The sequence below is a fragment of the Alligator mississippiensis genome, chromosome 4 (genome assembly GCF_030867095.1).
Source record: "Alligator mississippiensis isolate rAllMis1 chromosome 4, rAllMis1, whole genome shotgun sequence".
NCBI lineage: Eukaryota > Metazoa > Chordata > Crocodylia > Alligatoridae > Alligator > Alligator mississippiensis.
Genome location: NC_081827.1, coordinates 89,264,651 through 89,283,166, shown reverse-complemented (window position 1 = coordinate 89,283,166; position 18,516 = coordinate 89,264,651). Strand labels below are relative to the sequence as shown.

The 18,516-nt window shown below is 40.8% G+C and overlaps 1 protein-coding gene across 6 annotated transcripts in view; it reads left to right on the top strand.

The window, feature by feature from the left end:
• LUC7L2 (LUC7 like 2, pre-mRNA splicing factor) overlaps positions 1–18,516 on the top strand; it is a 53,086-nt gene that overhangs the window by 14,958 nt on the left and 19,612 nt on the right. For 2 of the 6 annotated variants that reach the window (XM_059726244.1, XM_006269791.3), the window contains exons 2-6: positions 432–502; positions 2,134–2,228; positions 14,421–14,519; positions 15,921–16,031; positions 17,018–17,161. In XM_059726244.1, coding sequence (XP_059582227.1) covers positions 445–502; positions 2,134–2,228; positions 14,421–14,519; positions 15,921–16,031; positions 17,018–17,161 — 507 coding nt within the window. In that variant the 5' untranslated portion in view covers positions 432–444. Of the gene's footprint in view, positions 1–431; positions 503–1,240; positions 1,427–2,133; positions 2,229–12,860; positions 12,929–14,420; positions 14,520–15,920; positions 16,032–17,017; positions 17,162–18,516 lie in introns of those variants that run through there. The other 4 variants (XM_006269790.4, XM_019480823.2, XM_014610905.3 and 1 more) reach the window with 3 other exon arrangements.

Here is an 18,516-nt window from a genome sequence, read left to right as displayed (position 1 = left end):
TATTTCTTTTCTGTCAACCCATTCCCTCTTTCTTATTCTCCCAGCAGTAAACTGTAGTTTGCCACAGTAGTCTAGTCCATAGATGAAAAGGCAAGACAGATTGAATATGCTGCTTTTGTACAATCAGCTATTAGTGGTTAGTGAGAGTGGTACAAAGAACCTTACATCTGGAGGCTGACCTTTTTGAAAATCCCTTTCCCCATTTTGTGTGAGGAACTTCAGAAGCTTCATTGTCTCAATATCCATCTCAGTAGTCTAGTCCTATGAGACCATCAGCTGTCTTTTCTTAATACTCTGATTTTGTTCATTTGCTTTTATGTACATGAATCTTTACAGTCAACATGTATTTCTAGATGCTGTGTTGAAATTGCTGGCAGAGTCTATTATTCTATACAAACTGAACAATCTGGCCCCTTGTTTTATTTATAAAGGTTCAATGTATCTATGCCTGCCTACTTCAATCTGCAAGGGAGTGTCAGAAAGGCCCCGCATTCGCCGAGCCGTGAGTTATCACTAACTTTTCAGATGTGTTAATGAATGTGGAACAAACGCAGTTATGTTTTTAAAAAATGGACCCTTCCCCTTCCCAGGAAGTCTTTCACTACAGTGGCAGGCATGATTTTATAAAGGGATAACTCTAAATTTTTTAGTATTACGAACGGCCTATCAAAAGAGACGTAGCCTCTAGAAGACCTATTGTTGATATTCTGTGAAGCTGTTCTAGCCTGCGAATCCTAGTGTTATGATTTTCTTGTATCCTACAGGCAGTTAAGTCTGTCTTGTTTTGGAGAGTTTTTTTTATTTGCTTAGTAAAGTGAATGAAATTTAAGCCATCTGAAAATGTTGCATTTAGTTTACTTATACATAGCTGTGATGTTTAAAAAAAGGTAACAGAACAAAGGACACGACAACTAAAGGCATCATTTTTATATGGTTATCTTACTAATGGTTTGTTGAACCATTTATAGATTAAGAGCTCTTAGTTGTCTCAGGTTCAATATAATGAAATGATAAAATTCATAACTGCAAAATTTATCCACACTTTTAACATATTCTAAGGTGAGGTGGGAAAAAGTTGGAAACTGAAGTCATACTTTTTCTCCAGCAGCTGCCCTTGCTTCAGTAATTCACCGGTAGGTTTTCATTGACTAGCAATCTACACAGGTTGTTATATTTTAATGAATAAATAGTGCACCCTGAAAGGATATTTAGATGTTTTATAACTCCTGTATCTTTACAGGAAAAAATCCTTATGAGAGACTTCACTTCCAAAACCTGAATGGTGACAGTTCTGTTATGACTTTTAAGGAAACGAATTCTGCAATAAAACAATAGCTGTAACCTCACTAGTTGATTATTTGGAACTAGTCTCCAACCTTGTTCACAGATGGGAATATTTAAACTTGCGGTTGGACCTCGGTGTGTGGTAAGCAGGTTGATGCCTCTGCTGATTCAATAGGAACTACCCCTGCCATTATGAAGATACAATTAAAATTCTCCCAGTCCAGCAACATGCAGCATATATGGTTATGATATGGGTTATGTAAGCTTCTAGAAAAGTAATGTTGCATGTAGGCAATATATCCATATGTGTGACAGATTTTTTTTCAGGTTTGTAAGCATGTAATCTGTTTCTGACATCTGTTTGCACTGCCCCACTAGAAGTAAGAGGATGTTTTGCACCCAAGAACAAACTAATAAAAGAAAAGGCAGGTGGGGTTCAGTGGAGACTCTTAGTGTATATTATTAAGTATTTGTAAGGTTGTTGTATATGCTAATTGCCAAGTACAGTTACATCAGTGTAGTTTATACAGGTTCTGCAATAGCCACCTGTGCAGCATCTTAAAGCGGTGCTACATAGCAAAGGTATGTTTTTACCTGACACTGATTTTTTTTCAGCCTCAGGCATACTTTTAAAGTGCAAGTGTAGGCTTACTTATAGTTAAACAACTTTATATAGTGTGTAAGATATATAAACCTTGGATAGGGATTAAATAGTACTTTTAAATTCTAGCTTCTCTTAAATTTTCATCGTTGTAGGTTAAAGAAAGTTAATCATTTGTATGTAACCTGTGAAAAGAGGCTAGCTTCCCCACACATCTAACCTGGAGTGTCTTTGTTTCTATATTACAGGAGACACTACCCGTCAGCGAATCAAATTCAGTGATGACAGAGTGTGCAAGAGTCACCTCCTCAACTGCTGCCCTCATGATGTCCTCTCTGGAACCGTATGTAGCTAAATCTTACATTTTATTTTCAGACACAAAATAGAAATATTAATAAAGTCGTTTTAATTCTTGTAATATACCCTTTTTGATACCTGTGTTAAGACACTGGATATTTAGAATTGAAGCTAGGGTGCCATGCTACACATGAATTCACTTCTTGAAAAAGAAGACTGTTGTAGAATCTGCTGTATGTCCTCTATTTCTGACTGTTGTGCCACTCCCACAAAGCTCAAAAACAGGTTCAAAGACCATTCCTTCTTCAGAAAAGAATATTGAGATATCACCATCCTCAATTCTTTGAGTCTCAGCAGCGATGCCTATGTGACTTCTTGACCAGTGAGAGATTCTTTTGCTAATTCTCTCAGTACAAGTTTTTTGCTGCCTTTTCCTCTCCTCCTAGCTGAGCTCCTTTCCATCCCCAAAACTGTTGTTAAACATTGAAGGGTGACTGAGAGATATGTGATTGGTGAAATGCTGCAGCAGCATTTCCCTGGTGCCAGGAGTATTAATAGTAGTACAAGGATGCAATATGACAATCCCAGAGGTTTCCTTCTGCTTCTACTCCTAATGCTACACATGGGCAACCCTTACCTCTACTTCAGTAGCATTGCATAATAATAATTTTTAGCCATTTTAAGCAGGATCTCACCTCCCCTTATTTTTCTCACGAGTTTTCTGTGCTTCAACCTTCCAGAAAACATTCCTGGATAATTCAAGCAACATAGGAGCTAATGGTACCTTAGTTGGAAAACAGAAGTACTGAAATTGGTGGACCTGGTGAGCAATGTACCTGGCACTTTGTATGGAATGCAGATACCAGTTAGCCACGCTGACTGGTCCAGTTTACCTTTACCATGCCCAAAAGAATGCACTTAGTACCTTTCATGGCTGTTTTTCACAGGGCTCTCCCGCATCCCTATTTTGGTCCTCTTTTACTAATCTTGACATTCTCTGTCAAGATTAGTAATTCAGAGTTCTGGGTCTATCCTTCTTAGTAGCTTCTAAAAATGTAGGTCTAGCTCCAATGGATGAAAAGCAAAGAAGAAAAAATGGGAAAATAAGTTGTAGAGCTGACTTGGAGGACTTGTTTTCTTTTAACAGCAAAGAAAATGTAATGGATTCTTAGTAGTTGGACTTTTTCTATTCAGGGTTCATTTACAGAGCCCATTTGTAACTTCACCGGATTCAGTTCAATTTATTAAGAGTTCTGGCTGAAAGCCCTGCTCCTGAAAACAACGTAACAGACATAGAACCATAATAAAAATTTAAACAAAAATAACAGAAATACAAACATAACAATAATAGAGTGCTGCCACCCAACACCCTGCACTGCTGCCACTCTGCCTATGGCTGCCCCCCTGCCACACCTCACCCACCTGCTCCAGCCCCTGCTTCCAGTTTCTGTGCCATTGGGGAGGAGAGGGGTGTTGAGGAGGCAGTGATGGAGTCCCACATCTGGCCCTGCCACTGCTTCTCATCCGGCCCTGTTCCTCCCCCATTATCCCTCCCCCCACCAAATTGGGTATAGGCCTGTTGCTCCTTCTCCTTTCCCCTCTGACTCCAAGGAGCAGGGCTGGGATGGGATGGGGGGGTGAGGCCAGTACCACTTGCCTCACCCCTCTGCTCTGGCCCTGCTGTGGGACGGCACTGCCATGACAGCTTTTGGGGGGGGTCAATGTCAGCAGCACTGACCTTGTCCTCCCCCTCACCCCCACCCTTTTGCAGCCCTGCTCCTTGGAAGCAAAGTGGGATGGTGGGGATGGCACCACCATGACAGCAGGGACTGCCAGGCAGGTAGGGCGTGAGGCCAGCACCACTGGTCTCTCCACTCCATCTCTGCCCCATCCTCGCCGTCATGGCAGCGCTCTGCCGCCCCCTGCTCTGTCTCTGCCCCATCCCTGCCATCCTGGGAGCACTCTGCTGCACTGCTGCCTTCTGTTTGGAACTCTGTTGGTGCACTCCGGTTGTGCAAGCAAGTGAGACAAAAGAAGAGACAGGATTTTAAATCGGGATCTTGCCGTTCTATTGATAATATTAGTTAAATGGAATCTAATCCTGTCTCTAATCCCAAGAAGGATGTAGGAGTTAAAGGAGAAAGACCCAGAAGAGCCCGGGGAAATTTATTCTGAGAGATGTCTACATCACTGTTGGCAACATAGCCCCATACTTCAGCACCATAAAGGATCTGAGATGCAACTTTGACTTTATATGCAAATATAGGAGCTTGGTCTGATCATCCTTGGACTTGTGAAGGCTTGGGAAAAAAACAGTAAAATTTGGGAGGGAGGTTTTTTTTTTTCATTTTTTTCCCAAGGATTTTTTTTTGTTTTATTCCGAAAAATTGAAAATTTTTGGAAAAATTAAAAAAAACCTCTTATGAAATATTTTCTTTTAGAAAGATGAATAAAATGTTTAAGATACGGTGTTCATATATTGCTACCCTTTAGTCCACAAAAATGTTTTCTAATAACTATGTTATAGGAAGACTTCTGTGTAAGACTATCTACAGTATCAGATCATTACAATTCCTGTACGCCAGGGGTGGCAGCCCTCAGCACACGTGCTGAGGATAGCACGTGAGGCCATTTTCCTTGGCACGCATTGGGGCCGGGGAGGCAGCAGCTGTTTGCAGCCTCCCAGCTGCAGCCAGTCCCAGCTCTGGGTAGCTGCTGCCCCCTGGGAGCCTGGGCTGCTCCCAGCAGGCAGCTGGGTTACTGCAAGCCCTGCTGGGAGCAGCCTGGGCTCCAGCAGCTACCCAGAGCTGGGACCAGCTGCAGCCAGGAGGCTACAAACAGCTGCTGCCTCCCCAGCCCCAATGGGCACAGTGCTGGCACCTGCTGCCTGCCTGGGGCCGGGGAAGGAAGGCAACAGCTGCTTGTAGCCTTCTGGCTGCAGCCGGCCCTGGCTCTGGGTAGCTGCTGATGGCCACGGAGCCCAGGCTGCTCCCATGAAAGCCTTGCTGCAAGCCACCCAGGCTCTGTGGCCATCAGCAGCTACCCAGAACCTGTGCCAGCTGCAAATTGCTGCTGCTCTGCCCCAGCCCCAGCTGCCTCCCAGACCAAGCTCCGGGGAGACAGCACGTACCGGCAGTGCTTCCAGATGTGCTGCCCTCGCCGCTTCTGCAAAGCAGCATTGGAACCCGGCATGGCAGGGCACAGTGGGGGGTGCAGAAAACTGCCTGCTCCAAGCTCCCCGCTGCCCTGCCACACTTCCCCTGCAGGCGGGGGCAGCAGCAAGGGGCACAACCCTGCGCTGCTGCCCACGCTGCTCCCATGCACACGGGAAGTGTGGCAGGGCAGCAGGGAGCTCGGAGCAGGCAGCTTTGTGTGCCTCCCATGGTGCCCTGCCGCACTGGGTTCCAACGCTGCTTTGCAGAAGCGGTGAGGGCAGCACAGTGGGAAGCACTGCCAGCATCTGCTGCCTCCTTGAAGCCCAGGGCCAGGTCTGGGGCTGGGAGGCAGCTGGGGCCAGGGCAGGGAGGCAGCAGATGTTTGCAGCTGGCTCAGGTTCTGGGTAGCTGCTGACAGCCATGGAGCCTGGGCTGGGGGGCAGTGGCTTTGGGTGGGAGGCAAGGATCATGAGCAGGGCTGGGGGGCAGGGGCTTTAGGTAGGGGACAAGGGGCACAAGCAGGGCATCCTGCCACGTACCCCCTGCCCTTGCTTTGTTTTTCTGGCATGCTGGCACTCCAGCACCTTCCAAGGTAGGCATTGTGGGGGTTTTTGGCACTCCGGCTAAAAAAACGTTGCCTACTTCTGCTGTATGCCAAGGGCAAGCAGTACAATACAACTCTCAAATGCAAGAGCAAGGTGCATTTCTGCCCCCCGGGGACACTGCCATTTTCACAAGAGAAGGAAGAAGGATTTAGTGCTGCCTTTGCTTGTGCACTTCCTCTATTGTTGATTTTTGATCTAGAGGTTGGTGGATCTCCTCCTGTCCTCCTGACTAAGCCTCAGAGGACTGGGTGTGGACACCGGCAGCAGCATCCATTCATTCCTGTAACGATTAGAAACAGGGAGCTTATTGCCCTGCTTGCTTAAATACTTCAGGAGAGTAGACAAAGTAAGTCTAAAGGTTTTAGAGTTGGAAGAACCTGCCTTCTCCTGGCCCTGTGACCTTGAGATCCACAGAAGTACAGAAGCAGCACAAAGGAGCTAAAAGAAAGTGTACTCTCTTGAAAGGTAAGAGTTTAAATTTCTCTGAATTCAGTTTATTCAACTATATTTTAGCTGCATTAGTATATTTTCATAACCTATGTAATTTCATAATTGAATTCCGACTAATCCGATGTTTTGCGACAAATCATCCAACCTTAGCAGTGAGGTGAGGTCTGCAGGGCAGGGAAATTGTTCACAGTTAACTCTGAGGGGGCCTCTCCTCCATCTATGACTAAATTTGTACATGCTGTAGCTTAGTGTTTATATATGCAAGCTAGCCACTAAATTACATTTTTCTTTTTTCTCCCTCGGCAAAATGGTGCAACCAACTTCTAGCATATGGAAGCATTTCCACACTGCAAGTTATTCTGAGGAAAAAAATGTGATTTGCAAATAATGTCAAATGAAATATGCATTTCCAAATGCTACTAGGATGACCAAACACATCCTTGTATGTAAGAAGTGTCCTGTAGACATTAAAAAATCCTTCATGGGTGTAAGTGAGGAGGAAGTAGATCATGATGATGAAAGTGTAAGTAGCTCTTTCCAATGTTCTCGATCCAGAAGTCCTCCTGCTGCTGCTTTTATAACATCAGCATCACAAAGGGGTGCCCAGTCAACACCTCAAGTAGCCAAATATTGCAACCGACCGTATACAGAAGACTCTCAATAGCTTAATGTGTAGATAAGATGACACCTGAAGATCAGGAAAAAATGACCAAGCTCTTGCAAAAGCAATATATTCTTCTGGGACACCATTGTCAGTAACTGAAAATGTGTTCTGGCAGGAGTCCTTTAAATTACGAAGACCATCACTGTTTACCCAGCAGACATTCTTTGAGCAAGCTTCTTTTAGAGTCAGAATATGAACGTGTAATGCAATCTGCAATGAAAAATCAGTGAAGCACTGTGTCTTGCAGTACTTACAGATAGATGGACAAATGTGCGGGGAGAAGGAATCAAACATTGTGATAACAACACCTCAGCCAGTTTTTTACAGAAGTATTGAAACGAGAGAACAGGCATACTGCAGAGTATACCAGTAGTAAAATATGTGAAGTCCTGCAGAAGATTGGGAGTGTAAAGTATTTGTTTTGCTGACTGACAGTGCAGGTAACATGAAAGCAGCATGGGAGATCATAATGGATAAATATCCACATATAACTGCAAGAGGATGTGCATCCCATGGGCTAAACTTGCTTCTTAATGACATCATGAAGTTGGACACTGCAAAAGATCTATAGAAGAGCAAAAGAAGTTGTAAAACATGTAAAAGCTACTCATATTTAGCCTCAGGTAGCTGCAGTCTTTAAGAAGGGCAGAAAGAAAAGAATGCAAAGAATAAAAGTGACACTCAAACTGTAGCAAAACTATATGGGGTGGAATGGTGATCTCATTTAAAAGTTTACTAAAAAACAAAGCTGTTCAAGAAACAGTAATAATTGAGAATCTTAAACTACCCAGAAGTGTAAGGAATACTGTACTTGATGAGGATGTCTTCTGAGTTCAGCTGCAGAACTCCCTAAAGATTCCAAAGCCAATTTCTTCAGTAATCACTGCATCTGAATCAAACTGCACTTTTGTCAGACATTCCTTACCAAATGGTCAGGATAAAATCAACTGCTTGTGAGAATTGAAGTGTATCTCCACTTACAAGTACAGAAGAAAAAAGTGAAAAACTTTATTAACAGACGGGAAGAATTTTGTTGCCAATCAATTCATGCTGCTGCAAATCTCTTGGATCCAAGATTCAAAGGCAGAAACATTAGTGATAATGATAGCACTGCTACTGCACTAGACTGGATTACAAAACAAGCAACATACTTAGGACTTGATGTTGGAAAGGTACTTTTAACTGTTGCAGAATACAGAACATCTTCAGGTATTTGGTCCAGGAATGCAGTCTGTGACTGCCAAGCATATTCCTCCTGCAACATAGTGGCATGGCCTTTGAACAACACAGCCTCTGACTCCTTGCTTCTCGCCTGCTTCAGATTCCTCCATCTTCTGCAGAATGTGAAAGAAACTGGTCTATGTTTGGAAATGCACCAAATCAAGAAATGAACTAACATGTGAAAGAGTAGAGAAGTTTGTCTCAATCAGGGCAAACCTTCAGTTTTTAGAAGTCCATGAAGGTGTTAAAAATGAAGGATCAGAAGAAGCAAAAACTGCTGATAGAGATAGCTCAGAAAATGAGACTGATTAGACAGAGTTTCATATACCAAAATTTGTATTCAATGAGTCTTGGGGTTTTTTCCCTTTTTTTCTCAGCTCTTTTTCTAAAAATGAGTGTTTTCTGTATGTGCTTGACACTGTGGAAGAGACTAAGTCCAGAATACATAATAACTTTTTGTTTTACTGTAATGTTGATGGTTTCCTCTATTTTCAACTTTTAATTTTTGCCTGCTTCTCATAAACTGGCAGAAACTAAGATGCTAGGTTCCTTACAGTTCAGCAGCTTGTAGCTCCACTTGTAACAAAAATTAAAGATGTTTCAATGTGAATTCAATTAGTAAATTTGTAATTCTTTTCTGTCTATACTTTTAAATTCAATAAATATACCAAACACGATCATGTTATGAGTGAACCAAGTTATACATAATACATTTATGTTCTTAAAGTAGCAAAGTAAATTTAGATCTGGAAAGGGTGTTAAGAAAACAAATATTGCATATATTTAATTTTTTCTCAAGTCATCTGTTTTTTTCCGGAGGAAAAAAAACAACAAAAAACGGGGGGGAGGGACATTTTTTTTCCATGGCTTCAAAATTTCCGGAAATTTTACATCTCTAATCGTCCTGTTGTGGTATCATAAAATTTCTTTATAGCCACTGCCAATGGGGCTGCCTTAATTTTTAACTGACTGAATGTGGTGTTTCCATGATGGAAAAGCTGTAAACATCACACCCAAGTATCTATAGGTTTTAACAACTTCAGGTTTCATTCCAACCCACGTTCCTTGGATATTTCATCAAACGGCTTCCCCAAGACATTATTTTAGATTTATCGTAATTTATTTTTAAGTTATTTTGTCCACAAAAATGCTCAAAATTTGTAATTGCTCTCTCTAATCCGATGGGGGTTACTTCATCAGATTACAAAGGTATGTGGTTCACCAGCCCCTTAAACAGACTCCTCCATATTTCAACCTAAGTTTTCATCCAGTCTGAAAGATAACTTTGGATGTGTCTATATCTTCGGATGTTTTAATGCACAGTAGCCTGTTTTACTGTGCATTAGAGGCGTGTAAAAAAACAAAACAAAACTATGCTGTTGTTACTCTAATGCAGTGCTTCTCAAACTATCTGATGTGGACTGGCAGTTTTTTTTCCAGTGGGCCACGGACCGGTGCCTGGTTCAGCCAGTGGCAGCAACTGCATGTAACAGCACTATACAAATGCGCAACCGGCTGTTTTTTTTCTCTTTCCTCACCTTGCACAACATGATGTCACCTGGAGTGTTAGAACGTACGAACTGGGATGCTATGACATATCAGTGTTATGCTTCTGAAAATATATTTCTTTCCTGGCATCTTGCTGCGGACCGGCGACCGGTGGCTTGCAGACCGGCAGCAGTCTGCAGATCACCACTTCGAGAAGCACTGCTCTAATGCACAGTAAAATAAGCTACTGCACATTGTCACCTAAAAAGTGTGCACTTGCACAACTGCACACTAGGGCAGCCTGATGCACATTAATTTAGTAGCTCACATTTGAGGTACTAAATTTAACGCGCCTTAGGAAAAGTGTGCTAATGCACGTGTAAAACTAAAAGACCCCAGCCCTTCCCCATTCTTCAGAACACTCTAGAAACATAAGACCTCAAAACTCAAGCTCACTTTAAGCCTCATCTTCTTTAATTTTGGTAAGTTAAGCAAGACTCTTCGGTATGTACAAAGTTTTGCTGACAAAACTTGTTTTGCCAGCCAAACTGGGTGAGTGCATCTCAGAATACCTCTGTGGCAGCTGAGGACCCTTATCTCTGTCAGCAGAGTGATTTCAGTTCTGTTCAGTGGAGTAAGGGTTTCTACTACTATCTGGCAGTCAGTTAAAGAAGTGTGAAGACTGTGACTTCAGCTGGCTGCTGTAGTCTGCTCAGAAGTTCAGTGACTTCCCAGAGTGTATCTCATGCTCTGGTGGTACAGCTGCTGTAGTGGAGTTGCCAGAAATAAGTACTCACTCTAGTGCAGGGGGTTGGCAACATTTTTGGGCAGGGTGCTGAAAACACCCACAACTTCCAACTTGTAAGATGTTGGTGTGCTAGGGGTGGATGATGGGGGAGCTACAAGGGGCCCAATCCTTACTGTTGCTATGTAGCCCTGGCCCCTTCCCCTCCATCCACCCAGAGGCATATGTGCCAAGCAAAATGTGCTACAATCTGGCACCCATGCCGGGGGTTGCCTACCCCTGCTCTAGTGGGTTGGTGGTGAAGGTGACTTGGCTGCCACTAGAAGTCCCTACTATGATAGCCTCAGAATGCCATAGCTCACCCACTAGCTCCAAATCTCAAATCATTCTGTGCGCTAGCAGATGAGTGAACAGCAATCCTGCTAAGCATATAGCTTCATACTTCTTTCTTGATGTCACTGCCTGATGAAACCTTGGGAAAGAGAATAAAACTTAGAAAATAAACTAAATTTTTGTTATCTCCTGGTTTTTTTTCTCAGGTTCCGTGTGTCATGAATCTGGGAATTAAGAGGAAGAGTGTAACTCACCATGCCTAAACAGCATTCAGAGGCATTGTTTTATAATAAATAGATCAGTGATATTTTTAGCAGTTCTCTAAAAGAATCATTTGACAGCTGCCTTCATGGCCTAATTTCCATAATCTGTTGATATGCTCCAGATATTCTTGAAACATGGTCTCTTTTCTAGGGAAAAAAATTGTTGTAGTTCTAAAGTCAGGGTAAAAATCTACTCCTCTCAAACTTAACAGGAGCCTGTGCTACTCATGGCAGTATTCATGCTGTATACTGTTGTGTTATCCTTGGCTTTAATATAAGTCTGTCTTCATTTTGCATGCTTTGCAGCTTCTGAATAATCCCTTTGCAACCCCACATAAAGCTTTGTCTCGGAGACAAAGGGACAAACAACAGTAATACATTATGTATCTGATATTCTCACTGGATTCTAGGGACAGGCCTATTTAGTTGTAACTTCTGTTTAAGCTTCCTGAAGTTGAACTGTATTAGATTCAGTGCTAAGATTGTGAATCACCTGCATATGTGTGCATAGTCAGCTTGCAGCTGTTCTCCCATCATACCCTTATAAACTTCAGTATTGTTTGAATTAATTCCCATCCATTTTCCCTCATCTGTTCTGACTTCATTTAACCATATCAGTTGCATTTGATGTGTTTGAAAGAGATGCCATTTAGCATGCTGAATTCATTGCTATCCATGGATATTTCCTTATTTACCGTAATGACCTCATTTTAAATGTGCATGGTAGTAAACTCTGCCAGAGTAAGCAGTATGCCACCCTCCACATAATTTGTAAGATTTGCAGATGTAACTTGCACATGCCTGCAGTATTCTGCATGTGAGTTCATGTCTAAAGTTGGTTAACTTTAATTTAGGAAATCTTGGGACTCAAGAAATTGCCAAAAAGAAAGGCTTGACACAGGTGGCAGGATTGTTAATTGTTAAAAAAATTATTTGTCCCTTAAGGAAGGGCTTTGTGATGATATAGATATCTTTATTATTTATTTATTTAGATTTTTTATATCCTATGCCATTCAGAGTGGTATGACAATCTCAACTGTTAATATTCAATAGCATAACCATGGTAGGGTGAGCAGGATACCAGCCCCTGGCACTGACTTAAAGGGAGCGTGGGTATGGCTTCTCCCACCAGAAGTCTTTGTCATAGCAGGAGCGGCCCCATGTTTAACAGTATATCTAGGGTGAAGAAATAATGCCTCCACCCTACCCTGGGAACTTTGTCATGAGAGGCACAGCCCAGCCCCCTGGGGTGTCCCCCAGTAGCAGCAGCCTGAACCCGTGCTGCTATGGCAAGTAAGATTCCTTTTCTTTCCCCCCCTCCTACCCACCTCAGATGCTGAAAGACCTGGCTATTTCTCTATTAATATATTCTGTACTTATGTGCTGGCGTTCAGTAACCAAGGTGGCTTAGATCAAACTTGCAGTAAGAGATATAGCAAATGAGGCAGAAATAAAGATGTATTTCTTTGTCCCCTGCAAGCTACTGCATTTTACTTCAAATAATCTATAAATGGCAATCTAATTCAGCCAAAGATTTCTCTTGATCTAGTCATTCTCTTCATGTTTTTACCCAATATGGCTCCTTCGTAAATCATTTGGACTTCTAAGAACATAGCTCATATGTTTAGAAGACATGACATGAGTAGAGAAGTGTTAAAATGATTTAATTCCATTAAATGTTCAGTAGTTATATAATGGATGGATCTTATGAAGAGCCATATAGAATCATTGTGCCATCATTTTATCACTTCCAGAAGTGGATTACCAAGATATATTCCCCATTCTTGTAGGAAGCAGAAGTCCCAGCCTCAAATCACATAAGGTAAAGGCCTACTATGATGAAAGTAACTTTATCTTGTATCTTCCAATTCCATTCCAAGTGCTAGACCTACATGTAGTCAAATGCCCAAGCTAAGCAAATCAGTGTTCACTGTTGTGGAATCTAGGAAATCCTGAACTTGTACAGAAGACTTAGTGATGATAACAAGCACTACCAAGTCTTGGTGCTTCCAAGTATTGAAGAACTTGATCAGTTTGCCAAGAACCTGTTTAGTACTTGAGGGTGATGAATGAACCAGTATTAACCAGATCTTTGGACTTGAACACTAGATGGAGCCTACTGCTTATGAAACTGGTTGACTTCCCCTTGGCTCCTACTAAATCATCTGCTTACCAGCTGTAGAGTCCTTTTTCCAGGTTTCACTTATATGTTTAGAACTTGGCATAGGAGTCTTAAATATGAATTTTCTGTCGTCCCAAAGGTTGTTTGTCCTCTTCCTCCTGTTTATTACGGTGGTATCTAAGACCTAGTCGTGAATGGTACAGTACAGCTACAGAATTTTAGATGCTTCTTTCCCAAAAGAGCTTATACTCTGAATGAATAGATAAGATGAGCAAAAGGTGGAGGAAGGGGTAAAAAAAGTGCAGAGTGAATATAGTGATGGCAGCAAACATCACATTAATTCCGTGATGCTTTGGGGGGCAAGAGAATGTTACTTAATGTACTAATTAAAAGCATAACTTGCAGTTCTTTTTATAACCTAATATTTTTGTGTTTGTATTAGTAAGATTTCAGGTTTACTAATGTATGAGTTTATTTACTTTTAACACTTAGATTGATCATATTTTAGATTTTATGTAAGTATTTTATATTGATTGCCTTGTCACCAAAATCTGATGTAAAGTCTTGTGCACAAATGAAATTGGAGTAAATTTACTTTTAAACCCAAGGTCAGTCCTTTAACTTGTTGAAATTATGGCTAGCTAAATTACAACAGTGCCCTTGATTCAATGTGTAGTGTTCTCTGAGGCTGCAAGGCAGGCACTTTCTAATGTTCTAATCAAATGTGTTGGAATTTATTTTTAAAGAATTTCTTTGCTGCTTTCTTTATCTGAGAACTCATTGTTCTCATATTTGGATTTTTATCCTAAATATAACACTGGCTTGATTAAAGTCTGTTGGTATTGACTTGCATGGGAAGCAGAAATAAGCATTAAATCTGTAATTTTATTACATATGTGAAATAACAAAAGGGTTAAAGTTCTGTGCATCAGTTAAAGAAAACTCTAGTCCTGCTGCTTAGCCCAGCCCTCAGAAAAAACTCCTTAAAAGTAATTTATGGAATGAATACATTGAAAAATATTGAAATAACTTTGTCTTAAGTAAAACAAATCACAGTTTGTGCTTCAACACTTGCTCCACAATATTTGACAAATGAAGAAGAGTTATGCAAACTCCACTTGGAGTAATATTTATGTCCTATAAAATGAAGATGTTTTTCTCTCTTCCATGACCATTTACTGTCTATTTGCAGAGGATGGACCTTGGAGAGTGTCTGAAGGTACATGACCTGGCATTAAGAGCAGATTATGAAATTGCGTCTAAAGAACAAGACTTCTTCTTTGAACTTGATGTATGTTTTTGTCTTTAATTATACTATTCTTGCTAACATTGGTTATGTGCTTACAATGGAAGAGCTACTCAACAGCATTGTTCTTTGTACTAAAAGATCATAAATCTTGCCAGTGAATTTATTAAAATTAGTTTAGAGACTGAGGGATCCTGGAAGACGCCTACATGACTGATTAGGCATTTACATGCCCTACTCTTGTAGTATCTGAGCATCCAATCTGGTGTGCTAGGCTAGATAAAGCTGAGGAATGTTTCTGGGCCTAAGCCAGTGATTCTCAGCAAGGATGCCACACAGTGTTAATGCCGTTAGGCATGCAAGCATTATTCAGAAAGTAAACCCAATGATTTCAACTAAAAATCCATAGTATTTAAATACATGCATATATATATGACCTGTTGTGGTGTTCTGAGCTTTTTGCAACAGAAACATTTCTGTATTATTATTCTGTAGTCAAAATATGAGTGAAAACCTAAGAGCTGACATTTTCCAAGGGATGCCTTTTAGTCTAAAAAGGTTGAGTACCACTGTGTTAAGCTGTTAACATTCTCCCACTAAGTAGACAAATGGCTAAATACAAATGCATGGTTTGAGAAGTCTTTTACATTTTATCCTGTTTGCAGAAGAGAGAATGTATTCCTTGGCTAACATTTAGCATGCCATCATCCAGTCCACAGTGCTTTGAATAGTAATGCGTGCTCTTTAACTCATGTTGACTAATCCACATGTGAAGCCAAGACAGCTGTAATTTTCGTATATAGATTGCAGGAGGTAAATATGAGGTTCCCCTCTAATTTTTCACTGTTTTAAAACTCTTTCATTTTTCCTCATGAGGAGAGCCCCACAAGCAATTCACTTTAGAACTTCCACGCGCACTCTTTAGCTGTAGGTTTGTGTAGATTCAGATTTTAACATGTTCATTAGCACGTGTTGGCTAACATGAATGTCGCACCTTTCATAATTTTAGTAGCCTATAATGGCATTTCTTTCCTTCTTCTTCCTTTGTCAGATAACTCACCGTTCTCATACTTTGGATCTTTATTCTAAATATAACACTGGCTTGATTTAAAGTATGTCAGTATTGACTTGCATGGGAAGCAGAAATATGTAATAAATTACAAGCTTCTTGCAGGTTTACAGGCGTAATGCTTATATCACATAACAAAGCGATTAAAGTTCTATGTAGTAGTTAAAGGAAACTAGGCTTTTTAGGGAGAGGTAGTTAGCCATGTTAGTTTCAAGTCAGGAAGATGGCAGAGTGGTACCTTAACTGAATGGTCCACAGAGCAAAACTTCTGTAAAACTAACACTTTTTTTCAAATTCTTATTAATAGTCACTGTTTTTAGTCTAATAAAAAATGCATGTTCTTTCTGTAAGTGATAGTCTTTTGATTGATGTTCTAGGCAATGGATCACCTGCAGTCATTTATTGCAGACTGTGACAGAAGAACTGAAGTTGCTAAGAAGAGATTAGCAGAAACCCAAGAAGAGATCAGTGCTGAAGTTGCAGCTAAGGTAAGCATTTATAACTGGTTTCTGCTATTATGCAAAGCCCTGCAGGACTATTTAGGAGAGATACTTATGAAAAGGAGTGTTTTATTCATCAGTAAGCAACCATTTCTTATTAACTCAAGTGTACTTAGGTTGAAATAGAAACAAGGCTGAATCCAGTAGTGAAAATAGAACTTGCATATAAGAAACCAATGCTAGGCTTTAACAGACCTGTATGTGTAGGTGAAATAAGATTTGGTTCAACTGTCACCAGATCTGGTCCTAAAATGAGATGGAAGTACAAGGAAAAGAGGACTGGTTAGTCTGTTTTTCCTTCAGGAAATTTCCAGCCTTGTGGCAAAGCATACTGTAAAGTTGTGACAAATCATCCTAGCTATTACTGAAAAGCTAAGCTCTGAAGAAAATATAGTGGTTCTTGCTGTTGGTTCTAGTTTGTGTAACTGGCCTCCTTCCTGTGTGCATGCATGTGTTGAAGCAAAGCCTATATAAAACATTTACTTTGCAAATGTACTCATGGGAGAACAATGACCATGCGATTTTTGCATTATTCTAAGTCGCTGAACAAAATTATACTTTGGAAGCAGAATATAACCCTGAATAAAGTAAGTAGAATGCACATATAGCTCTTTTACAACCAGGCAAGTTTTCCCATCATACATTAATCATAAAACTCCCAGAGGTGACTCTTGAAGTAAGCCACAATTTGAAAAATCTAACTGGTAGGTATGTATGCTGAGGTGTCTTCTCCTGCTTGGAGAATACTCAAGGAGGTGTGGTTGCTTTTCTTTCAGTTTGATTTGGGAAATGCCATTTGTTTCTGTTTATATCCAGAAGTGTCCAGTCTTCACTCATGTTTCCATTGACTTAATTTGTTTCATGCAGCAATGGTTTCTGAATGTTAAGCCTCTGTAGTTCCAAAAAACACTCTCTGAACAAAACCCATACCCAAAAATCACTGCTTGTATTGAGCTGCTTTTGTTCTTTCCAAGGCTGAGCGAGTGCATGAATTGAATGAAGAGATCGGGAAGCTTCTTGCCAAAGTCGAGCAGCTTGGAGCTGATGGGAATGTAGAAGAGTCGCAGAAAGTAATGGATGAAGTGGAGAAAGCCCGGGCCAAGAAGAGAGAAGCAGAGGTAATTTTGTTTCATTTACATGAATTCCTTGACCCTTTGTGTTCCAAATAGTTCTTTGGAGCAGAGGCGGGATAAAATAAACCACATTCTGCAAGTAGGCTTGTTCAGATTCCTCAGCATTTTTTTTTTTCATTTTAAAGGTTTGAAACTGTTCTTAATGGCAAAATGGAAATGGTTCGGTATGTTTTTGACTGAAGTTTTTATTTAGACAATCATTTAGCCTATTTTTGGACACTGAGATAATATAGCAGCAGCCCTGTGCTATATATTGACGTATCAACTAGCATTTTCTTAATTTTGAGTGAGAGTTGGTGGCAATTAACTGTAAAGCTATCTTAATTTTGCTGCCTAAGTAACAACAATTTTTTCACTGCTGTTTTGTCAGTTCAGTGGAGTTTTTGGAGGTATCTGTTATATTCCCATCAATTTTATATATCAAAAAACAACCATAGATCTATAGATATAGATATAGTTGTACTGTTAAAATATTTTTTTTCTACTGATGAGTAGGGGCCTACTTAATTCACAGTTTCTCAGAAACCACGAAATTGGGGATTGTCTGTGTGTAAAAATAAATAAATAAATAAAAATCAACAACAAAAAAACCCTTAATAAAAACAAAATGCAGTGGGAGCCAGCTGTCCTTGCTGCTGGGATGGGAAGGCACTTGCAGGCAGGGTGCCAGAAGGGCAGCAGAAAAGATGGTAGTTGCCCCCTCATCCCTCTCCCCCACTAAGCCTCCTCTGCCTGCCAGTGCCAAGGGGTGGGGCCTCACCACCTGAGGCCTTGCTGAGGGGTGGGGGCCTAGGCCCCCGTGACATAACCACAGAATTAGAGATTTAGGCTGCAGTCAACCTGTGAAAACTGGTAATCAGCCCCCTGCCCCGGGCAATTTAGGTAGACCCCTATTAATGAGGCTTTTGTATTTATTAATAGTTACTGCCTGAAATGCTTCAATAAAGGGCACATTCTTTTTATTGTTTATACCTCATGTGAGACCTCCCCTGCCCTCGTCCTGTCTCCCCTCCTGACCCCCCTTCTCAATATACTTGCAGTTCAGACAAGTCAAATTGTTTTTTGGCTGTAACAATCAAGTAGCAGATTCCTCTGAGAGGGAACACTGTTGAAATTGTATTTCATCTTCTAGTTTAGAAAACTGGATCCTTTATATACAGTAGTATAAGTATGGTTTTGCTGCCTCAGCTATCTGTATTCAGATACTCAAATGGCCAAACAAGTTTTGCACTATTTTAAATGTCACCGTTCCTTTGAAACTAAGAATGACTGTGAATCTGATTGATTATCATACATGTTACTTCTAGTAAATTCTTGCTTTCCAAATGTCTCTTTCTTCA